This window comes from Thalassophryne amazonica, chromosome 15 (assembly GCF_902500255.1).
Source record: "Thalassophryne amazonica chromosome 15, fThaAma1.1, whole genome shotgun sequence".
Lineage (NCBI taxonomy): Eukaryota > Metazoa > Chordata > Actinopteri > Batrachoidiformes > Batrachoididae > Thalassophryne > Thalassophryne amazonica.
The window spans coordinates 82,606,176-82,624,958 of NC_047117.1; the positions used below are offsets into that span (position 1 = coordinate 82,606,176).

An 18,783-nucleotide genomic window follows, 5' to 3' on the forward strand; every position below is an offset into this window, starting at 1 on the left:
CCAAGACTTTAAAGAAAACCTTTGTCTCTGTGTTTATGTTTGAGTGCTATTTCCCATACTGTCATGTAGCAGCCATCTGGTCTCCTTGTGTGCAGTGTGATGCTGTCTCCTGGGTCAGCGTGCACCTCCTACTTGTTTCTGTCTGGTTTATACACTTATCTCCTGTTTATAATCACATACTTGTCTTGTATTGTCTGTCATTAGTCTGCTCCTCAGTTTATTGTTCTTCCCTCGCTGATCCAGGATTGTGTCCTACTTATCCTCCTCATGTTTGACAACAGCTATATGAGCTACCATCGAACCGCCTCTAAGCTACGGTCACAGTGAGAGATGGAGATGTTTGGCTCGGCTGCAGTCATTCAAAGTGAGCACAGCCCCAAATTTACAGAACTTTATGGCTTAAAACATCTTAAACTAAGAACTTAGAAAAAAAAAAATCAGTTCCTGTACAGTTGTCATGGAGATGGTAACTATCTATTGAGACCAAAGCCGCTTTTCTGTAAACATGTTTATTTCTGCTGTAAAGTTGGACATTTTAACATGGACTCCTATGGGAATGTGCTTTGTTTTGGAGCCAGCCTCAAGAGGCCAGTCAAGGAACTGCAACTTTTTCTTCTTCTGGGAGGGCCTCATCTGAGACCAACAAAGTTTACCGCTCGGTCATAACTGATGCTCCTTCACAAGGCGACATGTATATGCATCATCTTCTCCAAGTTGTTGGTGTCGTAGGATCTGGAGAGTGAACATTTATTATCTTTAGATCTTGTCCTATTCGTGAGTACCAAGGTGCTGTTCCTTATAGTGCAGCAGATAACAGAATATTTACAGAGGAATCCTTCAAATCTGGAAAGAAGCACCAAAGTTGGCACAAATACTCCTTAGACATTACTCTTTTGAAAAAACTGAGTAGCCACTTGAATTTTCAGTAGGCGGCCAGGTAGGGGTCAATTTAAAAATTACACAGGGGTCAAAATTTAAAAATGTTTCAATCATATTGAAAGCTATACCACATTATTTGTGTGATCACAATGATACCAAAAAGGTATAGTTTGGACTATCTATGACTGAATGTTATGGAGTTATGGGGTAAAAACAGCAAGAATGGTAACAAAGGTCAGCATTAGTTTGTACAGGGGTCAGATGTTAAAGTTGCTCTAAATATTGTAAAATGTGATGCAAATTATTGGTTGAGTTAATAAGGTTTTAAAAAGGAATAGTTTGCACTATGTGGCATGCTTAGTTATCATGTTACAGGGTAACATATGTCACATGTCATAGAATCCAATGGACGTCAACATTGCTCTACCTTTATCTTGCAGACCAAGCATTCAATACAGTCAAAACTATTTCATTTATTAATCCTATTAGTTCAACCAATAATTTGCACCACGTTTTACCAAAATTGGAACAACTTTAACTTCTAACCCCTGTATAAACTGAAATTGACCTTTGTCACCATTCTTGTTGTTTTTACCCCATAACTCCAAAACATTCAGTCATAGATAGTCCAAACTGTACCTTTTTGGTATCACAATGAAGGCAGTGATGTCTTTGCGGATCTCTCAGTGGAAGAGCATCTTCAAGTGCGTGACTACATGTCCAAGATCCCAGGAATGAATATATCGTTTGGGCCATCTTCTACGCCTACGACAGATTACTTGTACCTGATTGACCTCTCTCTTCCAAAGAAACATGAGGTTTTGCATTTTCTTGATAACAGTGGGCCAAAGCCAGCAAGAGAGGCAACTGCGGTAGTTTTTCATGGCGGCAAGAACACTATAAAGGAATATGTTGTGGGTCCTCTTCCTCACCCAACCTACCACCATGATGTTACGTTTGAGAGATACAAGATGGAGATCCCTTTGACTGCTCGCCCCATGCACACTGCTGAGCGTGCACATCTACAAGTGTTCCTCCAGCGTGCTCTTAAACCTGTCAGTACACTGCTGTATGAAAGTTTTGGCATGGATACACCTGTATTCCATGCATACAATGAAAACATGCCTAGAGGTACCAAGTCTGGGGACAGACAGACGTGGATTAGTATTTGTCGAGATGAAGAGGGTTTCTTCATCCATCCAGTCGGATTTGTGCTCTTAATAAACCACAAAAGCACTGATCCTTTGGCTTGGAGTGTAGATAATGTTCTTTATAATGGTCAGTACTTTGACAACCTGACACAACTGATGAACCATTATGAAGCGGGAACTATAGAAAAAATAATCTACAAACCAATTCCAAATTATGCATCGCTCAAACCCAAACAGAAGCCCACAGGTGTCGGACCTCAGCAGTTTTACATGCAAGGCAAACGATTCAGTATAAAGAACAATCACATTGTCTACCTTGACTGGAGCTTTACCTTTGGACTAAGTGTTCTTTCCGGAATGAGAGTTTTTGATGTTCGTTTTGAAGGTGACAGGATCATATATGAGCTAAGTGTCCAAGAGGCTATGTCAGTTTATGGGTCTGCCAACCCAAATCTCATCCTCACCAAGTTCTTGGATAGAAGCATGGGTATTGGTCAGCATGCCTATGAGTTGGTCAGGGGCATTGACTGTCCTTATTCAGCCACCTATATTGACACTTTTCACTTTGTAGACACTGGTGTTCCCTGTCAATGAATTTAAGTGATTTTTACTGTTCAGAAAATGAAGTCAAGTTGCTGTTTACACCATCCATTCCACACTCTACTTAATACAGCTCTATCATTTCTGGTTAAACCATGACAACATTCTACACCTGCTGCCTGCAAGAGCTTCCAATGTTGAACATCGTCAGCGTTCATCGGATTTACACAACGATGAAAACCACAGCCAGCAAATTAAATAAAGGATTTAAATTATATGTTCTGCCATTAATACACAACTACAAAGTTAAAAACACAACACTTAACTGGCTTGGTAACATTAACTAATGTCAAATACTAGCTTTTGGGATAATAATAGAAATATCTGCTTCACTAGAAAAGTTAACAGCATGAAAATGAAGCTGGTTATTAAACGATTGTATATGATATGATGAATAATCAAATATAATCAGTAAAGAAAGTCAATCATTTTGATCAATAAATGTATTAATAAGATTTTGTTTCTGTGTGCACTGTATGGAAATAGTGAGGGCTGTTATCTCACGGGTGAAAAAAACACATCGGTGATTTACCACAGTCATTGTAGCATCATACAAAGATCTTCTCTGGAAATCAGGCACCAAACACATCCATGGAACTCTACTTTCCAACATATGCACCCAAATACAGTGAAACATTTGACCAATTAAAGTCAAACATCCTTGAATTGATCAGAACAAGATGCGATTCGACAAAAATAGATTTGGATCTGCTACAGTTCTCTTCAAATATTTGTCCCACAAATACTCAAATACTAGTTTTACACTTTTTTGTTGACCCCCCCACCACACACACACGCACACACACACACACACACACACACACACACACACACACACACACACACACACACACACACACACACACACACACACACACACACACACACACACACACACACTTATTTTAACAATGCTTTAATTGCTTTCATTTTCTCTTTCCTGGCCTTATGACATCACAAAGGTCTGTTCATATGCTGCACAGAAACCTGTTGCTCCACATTTAAAGCTCCTTCTCTTTCAGCTGGCAGAGGTAATAATGGTTGCCTATTTTCACCCTGAGGGATGTGTGTGCTCTGTGAATGCACCTTCTAGTTTATTCAATGAAATATTTAACCGTCTCAGGCACGCTCAACTTCCAGCGGACGACATTCAACGTGAACACTGCAGCAAATCACTGCATCAAAATGCTCACTTGTGGACTTGATGGATTTACAGCTGACACGTCTCCGTGCAACCTTGAGGTTGACTTGTGAGTGATGATGCTTTAGAAAGCTCAGAGAGAAAATACTGATCATTATGCAGAGTAATACGAAGCTCACTGCGGCAGGTTTTTCTTTTGATAGCCTGTAAACGTGCGTTGATGGGACACATATTCAAAGGTTAACAGAATCTCACACCTTATTGTTGAGGATTAATGTTTCCATTTTCCCAGAAACCTCACTGGAGTCAATTTAGAAGCTCCTGCACATGTGGTTTAGGTGTCATAAAGTACACATAGTATCTCATATATAAATGTCTGATGTATGGGCGTGTTGGCCACCTACACTGTAATATCCATCTATTTTCTATACCTAATTACTCCAATTAAGGGTCATTAGATTAGATTAGATAGAACTTTAATGATCCCTTGGGAAGACTCCAGAAGCATTGTATAGCAGCACACAGGGTAAGAAGCACACAGAGTATCAAAAGTGAAAGTACAAAAGAAAAAGTTTGCAAATATAAATAAAAACATAAATACACAATATAAATACCAGACATACTGGTCAGTACAGGTTTACTGGCAACTACTGTTCCTCTCATTCCCGACCGTTGTCTTCCTGTTAGTGTGAGTCACACTAACTGCCAGAATGCTCATAGCACGGGCCGAGGCGGAGGATTAGCAGCAATCTTCCATTCCAGCTTATTAATTAATCAAAAACCCAGACAGAGCTTTAATTCATTTGAAAGCTTGACTCTTAGTCTTGTCCATCCAAATTGGAAGTCCCAAAAACCAGTTTTAATTGTTATTATCTATTGTCCACCTGGTCATTACTGTGAGTTTCTCTGTGAATTTTCAGACCTTTTGTCTGACTTAGTGCTTAGCTCAGATAACATAATTATAGTGGGTGATTTTAACATCCACACAGATGCTGAGAATGACAGCCTCAGCACTGCATTTAATCTATTATTAGACTCAATTGGCTTTGCTCAAAATGTAAATGAGTCCACCCACCACTTTAATCATATCTTAGATCTTGTTCTGACTTATGGTATGGAAATTGAAGACTTAACAGTATTCCCTGAAAACTCGCTTCTGTCTGATCATTTCTTAATAACATTTACATTTACTCTGATGGACTACCCAGCAGTGGGGAATAAGTTTCATTACACTAGAAGTCTTTCAGAAAGCGCTGTAACTAGGTTTAAGGATATGATTCCTTCTTTATGTTCTCTAATGCCATATACCAACACAGTGCAGAGTAGCTACCTAAACTCTGTAAGTGAGATAGAGTATCTCGTCAATAGTTTTACATCCTCATTGAAGACAACTTTGGATGCTGTAGCTCCTCTGAAAAAGAGAGCCTTAAATCAGAAGTGCCTGACTCCAGTGGTATAACTCACAAACTCGCAGCTTAAAGCAGATAACCCGTAAGTTGGAGAGGAAATGGCGTCTCACTAATTTAGAAGATCTTCACTTAGCCTGGAAAAAGAGTCTGTTGCTCTATAAAAAAGCCCTCCGTAAAGCTAGGACATCTTACTACTCATCACTAATTGAAGAAAATAAGAACAACCCCAGGTTTCTTTTCAGCACTGTAGCCAGGCTGACAAAGAGTCAGAGCTCTATTGAGCCGAGTATTCCTTTAACTTTAACTAGTAATGACTTCATGACTTTCTTTGCTAATAAAATTTTAACTATTAGAGAAAAAATTACTCATAACCATCCCAAAGACGTATCGTTATCTTTGGCTGCTTTCAGTGATACCGGTATTTGGTTAGACTCTTTCTCTCAGATTCTTCTGTCTGAGTTATTTTCATTAGTTACTTCATCCAAACCATCAACATGTCTATTAGACCCCATTCCTACCAGGCTGCTCAAGGAAGCCCTACCATTATTTAATGCTTCGATCTTAACTATGATCAATCTGTCTTTATTAGTTGGCTATGTACCACAGGCTTTAAGGTGGCAGTAATTAAACCATTACTTAAAAAGCCATCACTTGATCCAGCTATCTTAGCTAATTATAGACCAATCTCCAACCTTCCTTTTCTCTCAAAAATTCTTGAAAGGGTAGTTGTAAAACAGCTAACTGATCATCTGCAGAGGAATGGTCTATTTGAAGAGTTTCAGTCAGGTTTTAGAATTCATCATAGTACAGAAACAGCATTAGTGAAGGTTACAAATGATCTTCTTATGGCCTCAGACAGTGGACTCATCTCTGTGCTTGTTCTGTTAGACCTCAGTGCTGCTTTTGATACTGTTGACCATAAAATTTTATTACAGAGATTAGAGCATGCCATAGGTATTAAAGGCACTGCGCTGCGGTGGTTTGAATCATATTTTTCTAATAGATTACAATTTGTTCATGTAAATGGGGAATCTTCTTCACAGACTAAGGTTAATTATGGAGTTCCACAAGGTTCTGTGCTAGGACCAATTTTATTCACTTTATACATGCTTCCCTTAGGCAGTATTATTAGACGGCATTGCTTAAATTTTCATTGTTACGCAGATGATACCCAGCTTTATCTATCCATGAAGCCAGAGGACACACACCAATTAGCTAAACTGCAGGATTGTCTTACAGACATAAAGACATGGATGACCTCTAATTTCCTGCTTTTAAACTCAGATAAAACTGAAGTTATTGTACTTGGCCCCACAAATCTTAGAAACATGGTGTCTAACCAGATCCTTACTCTGGAGGGCATTACCCTGACCTCTAGTAATACTGTGAGAAATCTTGGAGTCATTTTTGATCAGGATATGTCATTCAAAGCGCATATTAAACCAATATGTAGGACTGCTTTTTTGCATTTACGCAATATCTCTAAAATTAGAAAGGTCTTGTCTCAGAGTGATGCTGAAAAACTAATTCATGCATTTATTTCCTCTAGGCTGGACTATTGTAATTCATTATTATAAGGTTGTCCTAAAAGGTCCGTGAAAAGCCTTCAGTTAATTCAAAATGCTGCAGCTAGAGTACTGACGGGGACTAGAAGGAGAGAGCATATCTCACCCATATTGGCCTCTCTTCATTGGCTTCCTGTTAATTCTAGAATAGAATTTAAAATTCTTCTTCTTACTTATAAGGTTTTGAATAATCAGGTCCCATCTTATCTTAGGGACCTCATAGTACCATATCACCCCAATAGAGCGCTTCGCTCTCAGACTGCAGGCTTACTTGTAGTTCCTAGGGTTTGTAAGAGTAGAATGGGAGGCAGAGCCTTCAGCTTTCAGGCTCCTCTCCTGTGGAACCAGCTCCCAATTCAGATCAGGGAGACAGACACCCTCTCTACTTTTAAGATTAGGCTTAAAACTTTCCTTTTTGCTAAAGCTTATAGTTAGGGCTGGATCGGGTGACCCTGAACCATCCCTTAGTTATGCTGCTATAGACTTAGACTGCTTGGGGGTTCCCATGATGCACTGAGTGTTTCCTTCTCTTTTTGCTCTGTATGCACCACTCTGCATTTAATCATTGGTGATTGATCTCTGCTCCCCTCCAGAGCATATCTTTTTCCTGGTTCTCTCCTTCAGCCCGAGCCAGTCCCAGCAGAAGACTGCCCCTCCCTGAGCCTGGTTCTGCTGGAGGTTTCTTCCTGTTAAAAGGGAGTTTTTCCTTCCCACTGTCGCCAAGTGCTTGCTCACAGGGGGTCGTTTTGACCGTTGGGGTTTTGCCTTACAATATAAAGTGCCTTGGGGTAACTGTTTGTTGTGATTTGGTGCTATATAAATAAAATTGATTGATTGATTGACTGTTATGGGAGGAAATGGGGTATCCCAGCAGTCATAGGTCGTGAGACAAGGTACACGGTACACCTTGGACAGGGCGCCAGGCTGTCGCAGGGTCACATATAGACGGACAAACACATTCATGCCCACACCTAGTACAGTCAGTTTAAAGGTTCCAATTCACATAACCTACATGTCTTTAGATGTGGGAGGAAGCCGGAGCACCCGGAGGGAACCCACACAAACACAGGGAGAGAATGCCAACTCCACACAGAAAATCCCTAGGTGGGGAGCGATCCCACAGCTTTCTTGCTGTGAGGCAACAGCATTAACCATCAAGCCACCGTGCTGCCTATAACACTATGTAACACAATTTTTGTTCCTGGCTTCTAAGTGTTATATTTCAACTGCTTATGTCTAAAGTCTATGGAAAAATGACTACATTCAGCACAAACTTTGATTTTATTTTTTTTAACGTTCTAAAAAGTTCTAAAAGTTTCTTGAAATTTCTAGATAATTCTGGAAACTTCTAGAAAATTCTGGACAGTTCTAGCAGTTAAAGAATATTCTAGAAGACTACTCAGTAGTAGTGAAGGCGATTCGAGAATATTCTTCAAAACAGACAAATTTCAAAATATCATTGTCCTGATCACAGAAGCAAAGTTTCTGTGGAATAACAGCTATTTTCTATTTATTTAAGGCATAACAGGTTAGGAAAAGACACTGTGTGCCCAGGAACAAAACAAAAATAAAAATTTGTTACATAGTGTAATAGAATATGTAATGGAATATATATGTAGTGTAATATCAATCATCAATTTATCAATTTTTTTTTATATAGCGCCAAATCACAACAAACAGTTGCCCCAAGGCGCTTTATATTGTAAGGCAAGGCCATACAATAATTATGTAAAACCCCAACGGTCAAAACGACCCCCTGTGAGCAAGCACTTGGCTACAGTGGGAAGGAAAAACTCCCTTTTAACAGGAAGAAACCTCCAGCAGAACCAGGCTCAGGGAGGGGCAGTCTTCTGCTGGGACTGGTTGGGCCTGAGGGAGAGAACCAGGAAAAAGACATGCTGTGGAGGGGAGCAGAGATCGATCACTAATGATTAAATGCAGAGTGGTGCATACAGAGCAAAAAGAGAAAGAAACAGTGCATCATGGGAACCCCCCAGCAGTCTACGTCTATAGCAGCATAACTAAGGGATGGTTCAGGGTCACCCGATCCAGCCCTAACTATAAGCTTTAGCAAAAAGGAAAGTTTTAAGCCTAATCTTAAAAGTAGAGAGGGTGTCTGTCTCCCTGATCTGAATTGGGAGCTGGTTCCACAGGAGAGGAGCCTGAAAGCTGAAGGCTCTGCCTCCCATTCTACTCTTACAAACCCTAGGAACTACAAGTAAGCCTGCAGTCTGAGAGCGAAGCGCTCTATTGGGGTGATATGGTACTACGAGGTCCCTAAGATAAGATGGGACCTGATTATTCAAAACCTTATAAGTAAGAAGAAGAATTTTAAATTCTATTCTAGAATTAACAGGAAGCCAATGAAGAGAGGCCAATATGGGTGAGATATGCTCTCTCCTTCTAGTCCCCGTCAGTACTCTAGCTGCAGCATTTTGAATTAACTGAAGGCTTTTTAGGGAACTTTTAGGACAACCTGATAATAATGAATTACAATAGTCCAGCCTAGAGGAAATAAATGCATGAATTAGTTTTTCAGCATCACTCTGAGACAAGACCTTTCTGATTTTAGAGATATTGCGTAAATGCAAAAAAGCAGTCCTACATATTTGTTTAATATGCGCTTTGAATGACATATCCTGATCAAAAATGACTCCAAGATTTCTCACAGTATTACTAGAGGTCAGGGTAATGCCATCCAGAGTAAGGATCTGGTTAGACACCATGTTTCTAAGATTTGTGGGGCCAAGAACAATAACTTCAGTTTTATCTGAGTTTAAAAGCAGGAAATTAGAGGTCATCCATGTCTTTATGTCTGTAAGACAATCCTGCAGTTTAGCTAATTGGTGTGTGTCCTCTGGCTTCATGGATAGATAAAGCTGGGTATCATCTGCGTAACAATGAAAATTTAAGCAATACCGTCTAATAATACTGCCTAAGGGAAGCATGTATAAAGTGAATAAAATTGGTCCTAGCACAGAACCTTGTGGAACTCCATAATTAACTTTAGTCTGTGAAGAAGATTCCCCATTTACATGAACAAATTGTAATCTATTAGACAAATATGATTCAAACCACCGCAGCGCAGTGCCTTTAATACCTATGGCATGCTGTAATCTCTGTAATAAAATTTTATGGTCAACAGTATCAAAAGCAGCACTGAGGTCTAACAGAACAAGCACAGAGATGAGTCCACTGTCCGAGGCCATAAGAAGATCATTTGTAACCTTCACTAATGCTGTTTCTGTACTATGATGAATTCTAAAACCTGACTGAAACTCTTCAAATAGACCATTCCTCTGCAGATGATCAGTTAGCTGTTTTAGAACTACCCTTTCAAGAATTTTTGAGAGAAAAGGAAGGTTGGAGATTGGCCTATAATTAGCTAAGATAGCTGGGTCAAGTGATGGCTTTTTAAGTAATGGTTTAATTACTGCCACCTTAAAAGCCTGTGGTACATAGCCAACTAACAAAGATAGATTGATCATATTTAAGATCGAAGCATTAAATAATGGTAGGGCTTCCTTGAGCAGCCTGGTAGGAATGGGGTCTAATAAACATGTTGATGGTTTGGATGAAGTAACTAATGAAAATAACTCAGACAGAACAATTGGAGAGAAAGAGTCTAACCAAATACCGACATCACTGAAAGCAGCCAAAGATAACGATACGTCTTTGGGATGGTTATGAGTAATTTTTTCTCTAATAGTTAAAATTTTGTTAGCAAAGAAAGCCATGAAGTCATTACTAGTTAAAGTTAATGGAATACTCAGCTCAATAGAGCTCTGACTCTTTGTCAGCCTGGCTACAGTGCTGAAAAGAAACCTGGGGTTGTTCTTATTTTCTTCAATTAGTGATGAGTAGAAAGATGTCCTAGCTTTACGGAGGGCTTTTTTATAGAGCAACAGACTCTTTTTCCAGGCTAAGTGAAGATCTTCTAAATTAGTGAGACGCCATTTCCTCTCCAACTTACGGGTTATCTGCTTTAAGCTACGAGTTTGTGAGTTATACCACGGAGTCAGACACTTCTGATTTAAAGCTCTCTTTTTCAGAGGAGCTACAGCATCCAAAGTTGTCTTCAATGAGGATGTAAAACTATTGACGAGATACTCTATCTCCCTTACAGAGTTTAGGTAGCTACTCTGCACTGTGTTGGTATATGGCATTAGAGAACATAAAGAAGGAATCATATCCTTAAACCTAGTTACAGCGCTTTCTGAAAGACTTCTAGTGTAATGAAACTTATTCCCCACTGCTGGGTAGTCCATCAGAGTAAATGTAAATGTTATTAAGAAATGATCAGACTGAAGGGAGTTTTCAGGGAATACTGTTAAGTCTTCTATTTCCATACCATAAGTCAGAACAAGATCTAAGATATGATTAAAGTGGTGGGTGGACTCATTTACTTTTTGAGCAAAGCCAATAGAGTCTAATTATAGATTAAATGCAGTGTTGAGGCTGTCATTCTCAGCATCTGTGTGGATGTTAAAATCGCCCACTATAATTATCTTATCTGAGCTAAGCACTAAGTCAGACAAAAGGTCTGAAAATAATATGTAATGGAATATATAATTAACCCCCCCCACTTCATATCTGCATAGGTCCAGCCCCTTTCATGGAGGCTGCCATGTTGCACCGTCATGTTGATACACTTACTCTGCCTTTCAGCTGGAATACTGAAGAAAAAAAAGAAGCAGAGTCAGTGGCTGCAAACTAACAACTTTGAGAACCTTCATTTTTGTGAAATGGAGGATCATACATATTGATTACCACAAGAAAAGATGAGACAGCATGAATCCCCATTGCCAAAGACAACAAACAAACCAAACTGTGGCCAGTTATGGTATAATGCAATCTGCACCTTTAAGTAAATTTGATGTTTATTTGCTTTCAACATTTGTTATTGCTCTTAAGAACACAGAATTTAGTTTTAATGTTGTAGTTTGAGGTTTATTATGCTGAGCACTGAAAATTTTAAGACTTAAAATGCTATATGAATCTATATATTAAAAGCCAAGTGGCCTTTACTTGCATGTGTGCTTGCGTGTGTATGGCTTTGATCACAGAGAAACTGTGGAGAGCTGACATTTCCCATATGGTATGCTTATGTATTTTGGGTCAAGGATGAATGCCACCAAAGCGGAACGTTGATAGGACTAATATTTTTGGCGAAATTACAGATAAATTACGGGGGGACCGTTTGGTCGGCGACATCGGATAAGAAGATGATGTATTTATGTATATTATTAATTATTATTATTAAAATATCAAAGAGAACTGGTGTGAGAAAAGTTGATTCATTGCTGTCAAATCTGCATCTTTATGAGACAAAAGTATGGACAAAGAAAATTATTCCTCCATTAGCCTTTTTATGTCTCGTTTCCTACTTGAGAGGAGTGGATGTTCTGTTGGCGTCCCAGGGGGTGATCACATGATAGGATAGCTTCCGATAATAAAACACTCATTTCCTCAGTCATCCATCAGCAGCTCTTCTCGCTTATTCTTTCTATCTTACTGCAATCACACTCTGAAACAGGATTTTTAGCCTTTCCGGCCTCCTTGGCTCCAGCCTGATGTGGGACTGGGAACGCTCCACTTTCCAGAATTCAGCCCAGTTGATCAGGTCGTCCTCTTCCCTGTTAAAGGAAGTGAGGAGAAAAGACGCTAATTTCATTCTGCTCTTCACTGTGTTTGCTACCACCAATGCCAAGGTCGCGACCTCTATCACACCTTGGAGATGGGAGTGGTTTCCACCCTGCTGTGAGAGTGAGACACAAGAGCCACAGATTCGATTGGCTCCATGTACCTGTGTTTCTGACATACCAGATTGCCGCGACGCTGTGCTGGCGAATGTGCTGAGAGACACATTTTGATGCCCCATCCATCTGCTGAAGCGTTTTCATGTTTTCTAATGAGCTGTCAATCCAGACAAAGCTGTCCGTCACCTGCAGCTTTGTCCGGTGTGAGCGTGAGAGACTGCGATGTCTTTGATTAAATGAATCAAAGCGTCACACAAACATTTCTTTGTTAACCAACAGCCGAACACGTCGGTTGTACTGAGTCAGTGATCCTCAGTAAAGCTGAGTCTCCACATTGGTGTCAGAGTTTAACCCTGGGACAGATGGGACCACCTTATTTTTCCATCCTTGACTTTCCTTTCATAAACAAACCGCTGGCTCCCTCCGTTTGAGAAATGTGCACCAAGCTTGACAGAAAAGGGTGCTGGGGACAAAACGATTAGAAATTCATTTCACTCACTCAGAAACTGAAAGAAGCAAAATGAAATAAACATCACCAGATTGTTAAAGTAATTACAGTCCACACCTCTGCCAAAACAACCCATCATTTAACATTTAAAACAGAGAGAGAGAGAGAGAGAGAGAGAGAGAGAGAGAGAGAGAGAGAGAGAAAAGGATTTTAAAACATCCAGGCTCTGCTGCTTTAGCTGCAGCTGCGAGAAAATTCACTGCTGCACAGTTACAACCAAATACTGCAGATTTGGACAGAAGCACAGTGGTTGGTATTTTCGTTTCCTGGCACAGTGTCTTAGAGATGCACAGAATATCAGCCTCAATTTGAAACAAACCTGGAAAAAATTAGATTTAATTGGTTTTTCTCAAACGAATTAGGTCGATCCAGTTTAACAAGTAGCATCCATGCAAACATGTTAACCAAATTTAGACAAACGTAATTCATTTGAGTCTTACCAATTGCTGTAATTTCTTTACATTGCCCTTTTTTTAGGGTATATATGCAGTGGTGGACACAGTTCCACTAATCCGCTAATTAGCGAAGCTAACGTTTTTGTTCACAGATTAGCTTTTCAGCTAGCTTTGAAAAACATCTGTGGACCATTTAGCTTCTGCTAAATTTAGTTCCACTAACTTTCCGTCCACAAACATTTTGTTTTTCTGGTAAAGTGAGTAAATTTAACGGTCAAAAACGTTTGTAAACCCTAAAATCATACGTTTGTTCCTGTTTATGAATGCAGAGAGCTAGCTAACACTTCCGGCTCACAGGTCAAAGCACACAAGTGCTGGTGGACAAAAACGGTATGTAAGCAACTCAGAAGTCAGTATTTCTATTTATTTATTTTTCATGCATTTGTTTTGTGTTTGTGAACGCAATACAGGTGAGCTGTTGTTGCTCCATTAATGGTTTATAAATATATAATATAGAGATAAACTGTGACTTCTAATACTGTGATTTACTGCTTTTGTCAGTGTTTGGACTTTTATGTTTTATATTTATTTATTTTTCATGTGTTTGTGATCACCTTTGAATTTACCCAGAAGCCCCTGCGGCACTTAAACTTGAAACTGGCTTATCAGTAGCCGACAGTGTACCGAGTCAATACTAAAAGTTAGCGATAACTTACGCTAATTTTTTTTTTTTATCAGTTTAGCGTTATAAAATTTAACTTCTCAGAGTTAGCGGTTTAATGGTTATCAAAGCTAACGGTTCGGTTAGCTGTGCCCACCACTGCATATATGTCATACGAGCATGTTGCCTGTGGGGATCCACGAGTTTTAGATTGGTAGTATAGGGAGATGACATTTTTCAAGGGTTGTAATAAATTATGCAAAGTTTCTATAATGATTTAACTCTAACTACAGGAAATTAAAATGAGAACGTTTTGTGAATAATTATGTTTATTATTTGGCACATTTAGTTGATGCCATGTTTTACAACTGGCAAGGGTGAGATATTTCTTTTGTTCAGAGCTTGTCTGTTTCCCAGCGACTGATTAATGGTGATATCAACGTCCGTTGTTAACTGTTGCTACCTAATATCCCTAACGTCTCCAAAAATATTAGTCCTATCAACTTTCCATTTTCACGGCGTTTATCCAGACCCAAAATACATAAGGATACCAAACGGTAAATGTCAGCTCTCCCCAGTTTCTCTGTAATAAAAAGTCATATGCATGCATACACGTACAATAAGGACACTTGGCTACTATAATATAGATAATTTATGACAAAAAGTAATTCTTATAAATTCATTAATTTTCTATACCCACTTTAATATTCCCACAAACCATTCATTTTTATTAGGGGTGTGAATCTTTCAGTATCTTTCAGTATCTCACGATTTGATTTGATTCCGATTCATGGGGGTCACGATTCGATTCAAAAATCAATTGAATTCAAAATGATTTGTGATTCCAAATCAATTCAGCTGCTAATTTCAAGATCTAGTCAAATGTGATGCAGTGTGCTAAGAAAGGCATGCACGATATGACACACATTGGCTCACTCGTCTGCATCATCAATCTGAAGCCTTCATTTTTACGATGGCGTTTTCCTTTATTTTCTCAAAAAATGTTTAAAAAAGCCTTAGTTATCCTTAGTACAGGCCACTTTGAAACAGTCCCACGTGGTGAGGGATTTTCGAACAGCTGCTGTCCTGCTGTTTTTATCGATGCAGCCAACAGATGAACAGGTGCAGAATTTAACAGTTCACACATCAGGGAGGCTTCTGCATGGGGACATTTTACTGTTAAATCAGCCAAACTCCACATACATGATATTCTGCGACTCATGATTGAATAAGTAATGGGGGAAAAAAGTGTAAAACTCATTCTGTACTCTGTAGCATTTCAGAAATAGTCAATTTAATTTGGTAAAACGTTTTCTACATTTGCTTTGGAAATATCCTTTACTTCTGTGATGTCATATAATCCTAAATTCTAGATGGTCAGAGTTTTCACATGATGATTCATTTAACTGACAAATTACTTTACTGCCTATGCCAAAATCACCCAATAATAATAATAATATAATAAATTCCTATATATAAAGCACTTAACGTACGGGTCTGTCCTTCTCTGTGTTTATGCGTGTCTGTCTGTGTCTCTCTCTGCAGGACCAACGCACATATGGGTGACATGGTGGATTAGTGGTTAATACTGGTGCCTCACACAGCAAGAAGGTCGTGGGATCGGTTCCCACCCTTTCTGTGTCAAGTTTGCGTGTTCTCCCCGTGTCTGCAATGGTTTCTTCCCACAATCAAAAACATGCTTGTTTAGGGTCTTCTCCTTTCTCTGCCCCTGACCAAGGCAGTGTCTCTATATCTGGAGTTGGTTCCTGGGTGCCGGACTGTGGCTACCCACTGCTCCTAGTGGTTGGATTGTGTCTAATTATAATTAGGATGGGTTCAGTGCAGAGGGCAAATTTCCCATGACAATAAAGGCTCTTCTTCTTCTAAAAAGGTGGAACGTGAGTTATGTTGTGTTCAATTATACTCTGAACTTGGAAAAAAAAAAAAGAGCTCCAACTCGGAAAGCTGCAACAGCATGGCTATTCAAATTAAATTTCCAAGTTGGAAACTCGAGCAGGATCCGTGAAAACCAAGATTGCCTATCTGATGTCACATAAGGGTGATTCTTTAACTACGGGCACTATTGGCCTTGTAAATGTAATTTCCACCACACCATTGTCTTACAATATAAAGCGCCTTGGGGCAACTGTTTGTTGTGATTTGGCGCTATATACATGTGCTCTGATGTCACTGTTTATCTCCATAGAAACTACCCAAACAATCTTTCATACAAACTGTTTAGGGACATTACAGCGTTGTGGTGGAAATTACGGCAATAGTGTGGGACAACTACATTTTGTTTAAAAAAATCACAACAGTTGTATGACATTGAATACCCCAATTATGTTTTGATTATTTTACTGATATTTTATTCAGAGATATTTTAAAACATTAGAAAAAACGTTTCTTTACCATTCATTTTTATCATTGAAGATCAAAAGTCTGGGTGTGGGACAAGCACAAAACGGCAATATTTGCATATAATGATGCTGAAAAAAGGTGAAAAAGTCATCATAGACTACTAGAACAAATTTCTTAACACACTTTCATTGTAAAGATAACTATAAAAGTGTGAAATTTCCCCTTTTTTTCTGTTTTTCATACAATATGATCAAAGGACATAATAAGTGCCCGTAGTCTAAGAATCAAATGTGGCGGTACACACAGTGAGCGCCTCTTCAGTCAGAGATTCGACTATCGGCTGAACCCTCCTTTCCAGAACCCTGGAGTAGACTTTATCAGGGAGGGTGAGTAGTGTGATGCTCCTGTAATTGGCACACACTCTCTGGTCCCCCTTTTTAAATATGGGGACCACCACCCCAGTTTGCCACTCCTTAGGCACTGTCCCAGACCTCAACGCAATGTTGAAGAGACGTCTCATCCAAGACAATCCCTCCAACACCCAGAGCCTTCAGCATTTCTGGATGGATCTCATTAACCCCCGGGGCCTTGCCACTGCAGAGCTGTTTGACTACCTTGGTAATAAATTCAATCCTGATTCTGATTTCAGTTCTTAAGCTTGCATTAGCAGAGCATGTATAAAGATAATAATAATAAACACTGCTTTACAGAAATAAATAAATAGACATGAAAGTGGTAGCCGCACACTACAATCTCCTTTAACTTGCTGTATTCTAAAAATAATATGCATAAATATTAGCTGGAACCTCTACCTGGGTGTGCATTTTTTCCTCTTATGTTTAATAACAATTGCATTCCCACAGAGAGAAAGAGAGAGAAAACAATTAATTAATTCTCTGTGTCACATTCTAACCAATGGGTATTTCTGCGAGTCACTAATAATGATAATAATAATTATTAATGTTACATTTGTTATTTTTGCACGATTATATTATTATTATTATTATATTATTATTATTATTATATTTCTAGGCGGTGATTGTGATGGTTTGCTCTGTGTATAATTTTGTGAAATTTATCTTTTGATCGGGGTTTTCGGTTTGTCACCGGAAAAGCCTCTGTGACGTATCACCGCATCAACAGTGCATTCTGGGTCCGACCCAAGATGGCTGCGCCCTTGTCGAAGTGCTGAAGAAGTGCATCTCTGAATCGCTGGATTTGTGCGTGAATTGCGTGGAAGTTGTCGCGCGAAATCATTCGAGCCGACGCCGGTACGTAGAGGGAGACCCGTGACATCGATCTGTGGGAGCAGCGCGTGGCCGTGGCAGCGTGTCCGCGTGAAGATGGGCCTCGTCTCGAGCCTCTTCCCGTAGCGAGGAGCCGCGGGGAGAGGAGCCGCAGGAGCCACGCGCTCTCTCGCAGACACGCGCCCGGCCGTCCCGCTAGGACCCGACGGCTTCGACGTCGTATCCAGACTGTGGTCGCTGCCCTACGGCTTCGTGTCCAGGATCGTCTGTGCAGCCGTTTCTGTCCTCGTCCGGCGGAGAGTTTCCTCACCGCGGCTGGAACAGAGTCCCCGCGCACCAGCTGACAGGTCCGAGCCTTCTTTCTCCACGTTAGCGTCGCTAGCACCGTTTTATTTGCTGTCTGATGATTCCAGCTGTGCAGGTGATGTCACAAAGTTGTGTCATGACGCAACGCAGGCTGCTGTTAGAGATGTGGATCCTGCACGTACCAGGTGGACTGTTGACACTTGTGGTTGCACAGTGGGTCCAACATGGATCTGAAAACCTTCTACATACCAAGTATTTTTCTGGCACTCGTAGTTGCCCATTGTGTCCAATAGGGAGCCAACAGTCTACTACATTACCAGCGATTTTTCTGGCACTTGTCATTGCAAAGTGGGTCCAATAGGGATCTGGAAGTCTACCACATACAAGGTATGTGGTATGGGAAACACTGGCTACGTTTACATGCCGTTAATATTCGGGATAATGTCAGTATTCCGGTTTCTGAATCATTAGGAATAACTCGTTTACATGCTTAAGCAGACAGTTACTCCTGTATACATGGTCATTGGTATCATTTGGAATATCCCCATCTAAACAGCGACGCACGTCTTCTACCGGTGCTTGATTTGGTCTGGTGTTCGTGCAAATCCTGCTTCGCGTAACTTTTCGGCCACCTTCTTGTAAATGTCGCTATCTCTGTACTTTCTACTGTCAATAAAAGACATTATATTCATGTCTTTCACGATACTAATGAAGTACTTGGTTTTCTCCTCCCTCCAAAAGTGTGGTGCTGTGCTGCCGCGTCTGGATTTCACCATGCTTGTTTACCTCTGCTTCTGTGGT

The 18,783-nt window shown here is 40.0% G+C and overlaps 2 protein-coding genes across 10 annotated transcripts in view; both read left to right on the forward strand.

Moving 5' to 3' along the window:
- Positions 1-330: 330 nt before the first annotated feature.
- LOC117526652 (retina-specific copper amine oxidase-like) lies at positions 331-2,624 on the forward strand. Its single transcript, XM_034188707.1, has 2 exons — positions 331-364; positions 1,507-2,624. Exons 1-2 carry the CDS (start codon positions 331-333, stop codon positions 2,622-2,624), a joined length of 1,152 nt encoding a protein of 383 aa, XP_034044598.1.
- A 14,923-nt stretch (positions 2,625-17,547) lies between these two features.
- rptor (regulatory associated protein of MTOR, complex 1) overlaps positions 17,548-18,783 on the forward strand; it is a 323,941-nt gene continuing 322,705 nt past the window's right edge. For 3 of the 9 annotated variants that reach the window (XM_034188053.1, XM_034188054.1, XM_034188058.1), the window contains exon 1: positions 17,548-18,023. The gene's annotated coding sequence lies outside the window, so the exon portion shown is untranslated. The remainder of the gene's footprint in view (positions 18,024-18,783) is intronic. The other 6 variants (XM_034188059.1, XM_034188060.1, XM_034188061.1 and 3 more) reach the window with 3 other exon arrangements.

Bases quoted from the DNA above. Each gene is read 5' to 3' on its own strand.
- LOC117526652 (XM_034188707.1), top strand. From the start codon at position 331: ATGGAGATGTTTGGCTCGGCTGCAGTCATTCAAA. The intron at 365-1,506 runs GTGAGCACAGCC...AGTCATAGATAG, and splicing joins CTCGGCTGCAGTCATTCAAA to TCCAAACTGTACCTTTTTGG.